The sequence below is a fragment of the Rosa chinensis genome, chromosome 5, assembly GCF_002994745.2.
Source record: "Rosa chinensis cultivar Old Blush chromosome 5, RchiOBHm-V2, whole genome shotgun sequence".
Classification (NCBI taxonomy): domain Eukaryota; kingdom Viridiplantae; phylum Streptophyta; class Magnoliopsida; order Rosales; family Rosaceae; genus Rosa; species Rosa chinensis.
Window position 1 is genome coordinate 38,832,403 of NC_037092.1, and position 10,704 is coordinate 38,843,106.

The 10,704-nt window shown below is 35.1% G+C and overlaps 1 protein-coding gene across 1 annotated transcript; it reads left to right on the forward strand.

Annotated features, from left to right (window-relative positions):
- The first annotated feature begins 1,995 nt into the window (after positions 1 to 1,995).
- LOC112203793 (ribosome production factor 1) lies at positions 1,996 to 3,582 on the forward strand. The gene is made up of 7 exons (XM_024344713.2): positions 1,996 to 2,052; positions 2,136 to 2,314; positions 2,448 to 2,531; positions 2,633 to 2,702; positions 2,824 to 2,906; positions 3,152 to 3,225; positions 3,429 to 3,582. Exons 2-7 carry the CDS (start codon positions 2,150 to 2,152, stop codon positions 3,580 to 3,582), a joined length of 630 nt encoding a protein of 209 aa, XP_024200481.2. The 5' UTR covers positions 1,996 to 2,052; positions 2,136 to 2,149.
- Positions 3,583 to 10,704: the final 7,122 nt, after the last annotated feature.

The window sequence follows — 10,704 nt, forward strand, 5'->3', positions numbered from 1 at the left end:
GAACTATTTCTGTTGTGTGAATGAGAAATGACTAGCCTAAGCGCGAAACCTAATATTTTGATTGCAAAGGCAGGAAATTTCCATCTTTCATTCCCTTAGCTATGTAACAAATCAGACAACGTAAACGTATCTATAAGTTGTCTGTCAGACTTAAAAAAAAAAAAAAAAATTATTGCCTATTGCCTTAGGCAACTCGAGGGCACACTTAATGCCTTGGCCATTTTTCATGTCTGAGAGAGAAACCCCGAGCTTTTCTTCACTTCGAGCAAAATCTGGAGCTTTTCTTCATCATCTTCTCAAAACACTTAGCCATCACAAATCACCATCTTTCAAAGTTTGGATTTAGATTCTATTCGATTTGGGTTCTACTCGATTAGGGTTCGAGTTGGGTTCAATTTGGGGATTTTTCATTCTGCTAAAATGAGGGATTTGGGTTCTGACCAATCGAGTTGGGTTCTACTCGATTAGGGTATTTCTTCTGCCCCAGAAAGAAGATAAATCTCATTCTTTGCAAGCTCCAGACGGGGTATTTCTTCTCTTCTTCTCTTATTCTCTTCTCTCCCAGAAGCCTCAACTCCTCTTCAAGGCTTCAACATCGTGCCTTGGCTCCGACACCTTCTTCCACCAAATCCAATCACAGCCACCAAACTCTAATCAAAACCTCATAATGCCGTCGTCTTCTCTAGTTCTTGAAAGTCTACTCGTCTCTGGCCAAACCCCAACTCAACCCTAAAAAGAATCTCCATCGATGCACTTGGTCGAAATCTTCGCTCGAATCCGAGACAATCCATGAGCCAAAGACACGCAACACCTGCGAAATCAGTCAAGTTTAGTTAAGTTCAGAACTTGGTCTCATATTTTGGTTCGTTTCCTTAAGGTTTAGATACCCTCTTCTTCTTCTTCTTCTTCTTGCTTTGCATTGGTTTCAAGTAAGATAAGGTAGTCTCAGTTCTGTAGTTGAGCTATTTACTCAGAGAGAAGATAGGAGTCAAGGACAAGAAGAAGAACAAGGAGCTTACCCAGAGAAATTTGGAGCCTGTTGAAAAGGGTTCGTCGCTTTAATCTCTTGCACTTTGATTCAAGTTTTGTTATAGTAACATTTTGCTGTTTGAATTGACTTGAATGCTTCTGGGAATATGTAGAATGAAGTTAGTAGAGAAAGGGTTTTGGATTTTAGAACAAAAACCAATACATGAATGTGTGTACGTAATTGATGTCCATTATGTAGTAGACAGAGACACTTGGATAATTCTGCCTGGAAAGTTGAAGTTTTGCTCTGTAGGTTTATGATGAGAAGAGAATAAAGTATAAAAAAGTTGATATTGTGTTGAATTGTTTCCAGATAAAAGTTCAGGACCTTCAGAGATGAGAAAGAGAAAAAGAGAGAAGAAAACAATGGTGATTCGAGAAAAGTTGTTCAGATCTCTATTGAAGGTAAAGTGGAGTTCTAGCTTTGTTAAATGTTAACTTGTTAATTACTTGGTCAGAATTTTGCATTCAAAATGAACTCAGTGCGGTTTGCTCTTGTCATTGCACTAGATAACTCGACCAAAACGGCCAATGACAAGAAAAAGACAAAGAAACTGAGGAAAGGAAAAGGAAAGAAGGTGAAGAACAATCAGGATTTGGATGATCCCTCTAATACCGATGGTTTTGATTAATTAAATGGTAAGCTTCTTTAGTTGTTCTTGTAGCATAGTAAACTCGCATATAAACCTCATTTATTGTGCAATCTGTTCATGGTGTCCCCTAGTGAACAAAATTTGGTAGTGAATAATGAACATTTTCAAATTTCCTATGCCAGTGCATATATCTGCTATATTTGGCTTTATATGCAATTTGAGGTTTTGTACTTTTTTTTTTCTTGTCTTAAGTTATAAAAATAAGGCATGAATGCCATGGGGGTGTTAACAATAAAATCGTTTTCTGCATTCAACTCAATTAACTCAATTTTATTTTTATTAGACGATGAAGTCGCAAATGATCAGTGCCAATTCGAAGTTCAGGGAGAGACTGCAGGAAGTGCTGAAATGGTGCTCAATGAAGATGATTGTAAGAATACTGAACTCAGAAACTATGAAAGAATGTCGCTTTGATTTCTTATCCCTGCAAATTAGCAAGTGGTCATTGAATAGGATGTTAAAAGCATATGAAGAGGGAAGTACTAATTGGGAAGAAGGATGAGATATATGGTGGCAGGTTATTAGCGAGTTTGCAGTTGTTTGTTATAAATGATGCGGATGAGTTTAGTGCGGTTTTGAAGCGTGAATCGAATCCGAAGATATTGATCACCACTTGCCGATTTAACTCTTCTGTATGTATTGGTCTTTTACTTGTTTTCAATGTCATTTTAGCTTTTGTTGGTTACGGAACTGATATATTTTATGACAAGGTGATTGCCAATGTGTGCTAAGGTTTATGCTTTTTGTTGTTTTGGTGGTTTTCAGAGGGGTCCTGCTTTTATAGAGGAACTACTTTCGATGATCCCAAATGCGCAGTACTATAAAAGAGACACTTATGACTTGAAAAAGGTACCATTTCTGTCTTTTCTATCAATTTGTTTTTCACTTTTTCAATGTAACAAACATGGAGTTCAAACAATTAATATATGTAATCTTTTTCATTGTTGCAGATTATAGAGTATGCAAATAAAAAGGAATTCACTTCTTTAATTGTTGTTCATACCAATCACCGGGAACCAGGTTGGTCTCTCAGACTTTGCTTCTGATGTCTTTAACTTCTAAATTCTGTGTGAAATGAGATCGTCCCCATATTTTCCTTGTTGTTTTTTATCTGACTTCAACTACTACAATCATTTTTCAGATGCTCTCCTAATTATTGGCTTACCTAATGGACCTACTGCCCATTTTAAGCTCTCAAAGCTTGTTTTACGGAAGGATATCAAGGTTCGTTGCTATATGTTGCATGTATCAAAACAGTATACCATCTTTATACTATTTTGCCACACATTGCGATGAAAGGTTTTTATTTTCTTCAGTTGGTGAAAAGAGGAGTCATTGAGATTAAAAATCTTGAAAGAGTCCAAAAGAATAAAATTCTGCAAAGTATTAATTTTTCATCTCTGGGGAATTAATGTAGGGTGTGTTAACTGTCATTTTCTTTCCTTATTCTTTATTTGGCATGACTGCAGAATCATGGAAATCCAACCAGTCATGAGCTTGTATTAAACAACTTTACAACACGCCTTGGTCATCATATTGGGAGGTTGAAATCCTTAACTTGTTCGAAATTTTTTCTCACATTATATTAGATGCATTTTGGACTTTTTGGTTCAAATACACCTCATCACACAGTGTGGTAATTTCATTTTTTTTTTCCCTGTACAATTAGTTTCAAGTGGTTTCTTATGTAAGGATGGATTACCTTCAAGCTTCTAATGGTTTTCTTCTTTCACCTACTTTCTTCAGATTAATACAGTCACTTTTCCCTCAAGAACCAAATTTTAGTGGTCGGCGAGTTGTAACTTTCCACAACCAACGAGATTTTATATTCTTCCGGCATCATCAGTGTGCCTCCTTTGCTATTTTTAGTTCTTGCAGTGATCCTTTCTTATACTTGTGATCTTATATACTTTCCTTTGCTGTAGAGCTTTTTGTTTACTAATGTCATTAATTTCTATGTGTTCAGGTACATTTTTGAAACCAAAAAGACTAAACAGGCTGAAGTAAAGGGCAAAAAGACCAAGGATTCCAAAGCTGACGCTATTACTGAAGCAAAACCATTTGCGCGCCTACAGGTTGGTATCAATTATTTATTTGTTCCTCTTGCATTTGCTTTCTTGTCTCGATCTGGTTTGGCCTAGGGCCCTGGCTGAATTTCCTCCACCACTTGAAATGTCCTTATGTTTCGTTCTTGGTCCATTTATGTGACATAGGAAGGCAGGGTATTGCCACATTTACCATAGCATGCAGTTTACGTTTATTTCTTTATTCTTTATTGTATCATTTATAAATGTAGATCTTAACGGTCTTTCTTATCTTAAACACTCAGGAATGTGGTCCTCGTTTTACCCTTAAATTGATCAGTCTGCAGCACGGGACATTTGATCCTAGAGGCGGGGAGTTTGAGTGGGTTCACAAGGTAATCCACTTATCAGTCAATTCATTTCAGTATATTGGTTTCATATCTTTATCAGAAGAAAATATTGAAAGATACCTAACTTGTTAGTCAATTGTTTGCAATTTTCTCTAGGATATATGGTGCAGCTGCTACAACATTTAAATATGCTTTTGATTACAAACCATCCGGCATCAACTGGTACCCTTCACAACTAGAGGATTATTATTAATTTGTTAATTTGACTTTTTCATGTTAAACTGCATACCAGAGATCAATGGAAACTTTGATTGATTGGATTGATAGTGAAGTCAACATGAGCAATACTTATGTACTTTTTCGAACTTATGCTCCTGTGCATTTCAGGTTTGCTCTGTCATTTAAGCTGCTTAGTCTCATTGGTAGATTACGATTTGCTTATTTGTATCATTAATTACATGTGTATAATGTTCAAATGTACCTCTATCTTAGTTGATACAATCACCAGTCTGACTTATCTATCGACATCGAATTATTATGACATGTATTGGTAATTTAGTATTTGATAAGTGATGGGAAACCTTGTGCAGGTTTTTGAATGGTGAAGATGTAGATATAAAGGAAACAGTTCTTCGCACTCCAATATCCAAATTCTAGAAGAAACATTCAGATTTGTTCTACTCAACACCACAAATAAATAGGAACATTCCTTCTGGTGCTGCAATATGTGCTAACTTGTGAAGCTTCACAACAAGCTTGGAGGTGATGCAAATAAAAATATAGTGTACAAGATGCTTGGTAAAGTGACACATGAAGGTTTTGTTGAAGTGAAAAGATATTATATTAGTTTTTGATTCATGTGTAGCTAGTTAGGAATGCTTTTCTTCTTTTATTGTTGGCTTGAAATTTGGACAATTTTGTTTGGGAAATACTGCCTTTTGCAGTTTTATGTACAGAATGTTAGATATTATGATGGATTGCTTGATAGATATATTCACTGTTCATTGGGTAAAATGGACCAAATTAATGCACAAATCAATTCAGAGAATGGATGTTTGCAACAATCATACAACAGATTTTCAGAAATGTCAACCAACGTTGTTTGAACAAAAAAATTCTGAGTATTCACACAACGCATTGATAGCTATCACACAATGGATTTCAATAAGTAACGTCGTCTAGTTTAACTCATTCATAGCTATCACACAACGGATTTCAATAAGTAACGTCGTCTAGTTTTAAGCTCATACAACAGAAAATACTAGAACACAGTTGTCTTACTTTTATTCACACAACAGCTAAACTACGAAACTGTTGTATGAAAATTCAACCCACAACGGCATAAAAGCAAATTATGTTGTGTGAACTGCTGCGCACAAGTGCTGTGCATGGGTGCGTCCGGCATCTGTCGAGTTCTTGGACAACGGTGTTAAGAAATATACGTCGACTGACTTTGTATCATACAACGGTGAATTCACAGTCATCTGATTTTTCATCAGACAACATCGAGATAGACGACAGTGAGTCTTCAAATCAGACGACGTTTTTTCACCGTCGTGTGATGCAGTTTTTGGTGTAGTGACTCCTACACTTGTATAGGCTCCAATGACCCTCACATGCAAGCCCAGAGAACTAAATCTGAAACCAAGTGACAGATAGTGAGATTTGACCAAAGGGTCTCTCTATCAGTGCAACATTAAGACCGCTAATTTAAAAATCATGCTATCTACTTATTGTTGCTGCTGTTAAGATTTTTCTGAGGATGACTTGGTACATCTAACTAACAAGGTATTCTATTTTGATAATTTTCGAACTCTGTGATCACTTGCTTCTCTACAAGCCGGACTCCAGAATAACCAAGGTCTCCCTATTGCGGATGTTGCCAAGGGGCTATGGAGGTACCTTCATTTGCTTTGATGTGAATTCCATTTTGTACCCTCTGCAGATAGTGGAACTTTTCTACTCTTATACACGAGATGATTGAAATTAGGAAGAAGAAATTGGTAGCCTTTCAGAAATGAAGTCTTACAATAAAGAGCCATATATATGGTAAAGGAAGGTCCATTTCTCAATGGTGATGAGGAGTATCCTACCAAGTGTTTTAAAGTTGTTGACATGAAAAATCATTTGAATCTAGGGAGGCTGACTGGTTTCTGCCTTGAGGGCCGTCATAAGCTTTTAGTATATGAGTTCATGAAAAAGGGATCCTATATATGATGATTTCCTTGAGCAGTCAGGAAAATTCTGAAGTTGGGAGAATCTACTCAAGATTGGCCTTGGCACTGTATGGGGGATCACTTACCTTCACGAGGAGTGCTGAGCCTGCATTCTGCATTGTGATATAAAGCCAGAGAAGTGAGCTCAATCTGATCCTCTCCAAATGTATTTACTATTTACTGTAAAAGAAATTTGGAAACACCACTGTATTATAGTTGTGCATAAGTGTGGAGGCTACTACTATGGGAGAAGAGGTAAGGTACTACTATGGGGGAAGAGGCAAGGTACTGTATGTTGTTTATCATATCAATTCGAAAGCCCTCATGTTTAGTGTGGATCTAGAGTTCGAAACCGTGTTCAGAGTTTACCATAATGATAATTTGGGGAATTGTGCCGGTTTTGGCATGGGACTTTCTATGATATTCTTGGGTGGATGATTTAGAGCCAAGTACTCGAAATATACCTCCAAATTATGTTTTGAGATCACCACAATTTTGTAATTCTTGTTTTCATTTAAGCTTGATCTATATTTCCTAAGTGATATTTTTGTAACAGTGAATCATTGGGTCCATCATTCTTAGTTCATTTACTCATTTTTCAAATAAATTGTATTATTGATGATTCACATATGGGCTACAGAACCATTATAATAATAAAACTACTTTTAATTTTGACAGGCTAGTTTAATGAACATGCATTACCCTTTCTGTTGCGACATTATTTTGTTTAGTTTTACAGATCCATGGACAGGCAGTTAGGAAATTGAAAGATCTTATTGGGGCAGATGGACATAATATCTATTGGTGCTACGCCATCGCTTCTATGATTTACTTGTAGTTTTTTCAATGTTGGTTTTGGATATGGTTTATTTTCAATAGGGTTTACGAAATCATCTTTCTTTAGCTTTCATACTTAAACTTCAGCTCATATGAATGGTGATGTTGTTCAGTGCCTGCTTCTATTGTGTGTTATAAATTTCTAATGTGTCTTCACGTTGACTGTTTCTTCTGTCGACTCTTTTTCCGTCTCATGACTAACAATGTTAAAACTGAAAATCTTGGGCAAGGTACAGCATAAATGGGAGACAATAATTGTTATTGTGTCATGAGACAATGTTACTTCTCCTGGCCTCACCATTAATTCATCATTATATTTGTTTAGTAATGTGCTGCCACTACTCTGTGTGTGTGTATTTTTTTTTTTTCATTTAATATGACACATACAAGTTACAATGATAAGCATGCGTTGTTTATCTTAATCATTTTGTTATGGTCTAATCAACTCTCATTTTGTACTCTTTGATTATCATTTGCCCTTTTCCCAAAAATGAGTGAGACTTGAATTATTTTTAATTTTTGGGGAAAATGGTATGCAAGATCATCAGTTTTCCTTTCATCTCCTTCCCACAAAATATAATGCTTTAAATGGGCATATACCTATACCGAGACAAATACCATTGTTTTTTTTTTCTGTATGAGGAGGCATGACTTTTGTTGCTAACTTTTAATTTTTTGTGGGTTCCTATTGTTCAAACTATGCCTCTTTAAAGCCTTTCTTTTTTCTTTTGTTATCTGGATCAAGTTGAAATTGACATTAAATAGACTCATAACCAGTATTTGGGAGATGTAGAAAATGAAGACTTCCCTTTTATTTGGATCTTCTTAAGGTCACAGTCCTTTTTTGTTAGAGAAAGAAGTCGGTGCCTGTAAGTGAATTATTCCTCCATGTTTTCTCTCTCCTCATCTCTTTTTCTCTCCATAAAAGTATAGTTTTAAAAGTGTTGTTTAAAGCTGCAAAGCAACTCAAAAAAAAAAAAAAAAAAAGAGGAAAAAAAAAACAGAGAGAGAAAAAAAAAGGGCATTATAAAGCAACATGCATTGTGAACTTGTCTGTAGTATTTAAAATGGTTATTAAGCAACTTGCGTTCTTGTTTTGTTTGAGTTGTTTTTATGTCTTCAATGAAATGGTTATTAACTACCTTATACTCGTAAGTAGCTTTTGGTGTGTTGCCTGTATAGAAGCATGAATAAGGTGAAAGAAGTTTGATCAGTTTGCTCATTGTCACCTCCATATATAACTATCTCATGGATGTGCGCAATTGCATATGGTTTCTTGCTCATTGTTCTCAGGTTGATCAATCTGTGTATTATAGTGCCTGGTTTTTACAACTAATAAATTTATGCCTGTCCTTATGCCTATGTTGTACTTTGTGCTTGGGTTGCATATTTATAGCCTTCTAGGATCTAAAATCTACCACTTCATTTGATGGAAGCTTATTTGGATTTTCTTCTTTGTTTCGAGTTATATATATGTAAGAAGTGCAAACAATCTGTAAATGTAAATATAATTAATGAGCCAAATTGTTTGCATGATCATCTATATAGTCTATGCCTGTTGCGTTTTTATCGTCCACATGTCAAGTTATTACTTATTAGCAGTCATTGCTCATTATAAAAGACAATATGCATGATTTCATTTAGATATAAATCTAAATGTATGTAGTAGATGATGACCGATATTGATACCGGCCTCCAAGCTATGTATGAAGAATTGTTGGTTGGTTCATGCAAACTACAATCACTGATCGATCATCAACTAGTCTTTCTCTTTGACTTAAATGCCTATAAAGATTGGTGGGAGTTCTAAAATTACCAAAAGTGCTGATAATTTAGCTGTTTGTTTATAGTAAATTTTTGTTTTACAGTTGTTTTGCTTTTGGCTGATGAAATTAAATGAAAGTAGTGTGTGTGTGTCGGAACTATATTAAATTTTCTACATGGTATATAAAGCAGATATTTCTGTACGTTTCTCTCCTTATGCCTAACATAGTGTATCAATCAGTCATATTTTTATTTGCCGTTGACTGTGCTAAAGTATGTAGCTCCTGTTAAGTGGTTATTTGTCTGTGTATCATGCATAGTTCTAACTGATGGGACTATTAATCACTTTCTCTGGCTTGGATATATAATTTGGATCTTCAATGGCAATTTAATATATGCATTATGCAATGTCTCTTGTTTAAGTATGATACCGACGACTACAGCGGCCAACAATCATCTTTCATGTTCATTTGGATGAATTGATATGACTAGAGTCCTAATAAATTTGATTCTCTTGCTTAGTGGGAGCACTATTTTTCTTTTGGCTGTGCTTAAAATTATTTTGCTATAGTCTTATATTTAGTTTATGATATATGCATTGGGTTTTATATCTTTCATAACATTAACCTTTTGAAGTTCCTATTCAGTGCTTTATTTCAGCAAGTTTGACTTGGGTTTTGTGTTATGTGTTCTGCATATTGTTAATTTCCTCAAGTAATAAAGTTATTTTCAATGCCCTAGCATTATTTGCGCGCGCGCGCACACACACACACACATGTTGATCACACTTGTGTCAGCTTCATTTGAAGATTTCTGATGTAGATTCTACTTTTATAAAATCATTAAGTTGGACCATATATGTGCTTACTTTAGTTAAAATTTATATTATAAGCATATTTATATTTATATTTCATGCACACTTAACGGCTCCTGTGATTTTTGAGTTGTTATACCGAAGGTTCTAAATCTCTGCGATATTTCTGATATATCCCCCGATATCTCCTTTTTTCGACGGACCGATATATCTAGGGGGGTAAATATCTTATCTGTCACCGTTTCTGCGAAATTTCTCTGACATCGTCAAATATCCTCGATATATTAGATATTTGCGATATATCCCGCTAAAGTGAAGAAATATCTGTAAAATTTGAGGTAAAAATAAAAAAAAAACTCAGTAATTCTCTAAATGAAAATATGTGTGAAGAAAGATTTTCTAAAGGCAAATTTGAGTGAGGAGAAATCCCCTCAAGGTGAATCTAGGTGAGTAGAAAATCCCCTCAAGGCAAATCTAGGTGAGGAAAAAAATCTCCTCAAGGCGAATCTAGGTGAGGAGAATTGGATAAATACCCTCAAGGCGATTTTGGGTGAGAAGTAATTATCTAAAAGTCTAAATGCAAATCTGTGTGAGGAGAGATTTGGTACTGTGTAGTCTGTGACTATTTCTGTAACTCTGTATGTAGTTTGTAACTCTGTAGTTGAATAATAGAAAGAAGATAAAGTCATAAAGGTTCAATTATTCAAATGAGGCCAAATGACATTGTAGAAGGAAGTCAAGGAACCATATATGGATGACATGATGAGAAGAGAGTGCAGAGTACGGAGTATTAAATTTTAGCTATGCATCTTGAAAAAGTAAGGAATAACGAATCTACTGTGTAGTCTGTGTCTTAAACCTGAAATTTCTTTTTGGAAGTTGTCTCTTGTTTTAGTGGATCAACATAATTAAAAATAGAAAGTGATATATGATATGAAGCAAACTACAGACGGTTAAATAGTTAAATGTAATTCATCTTTTTTATTGATTTTATTTTATTAAGTGCAATGTTTATAA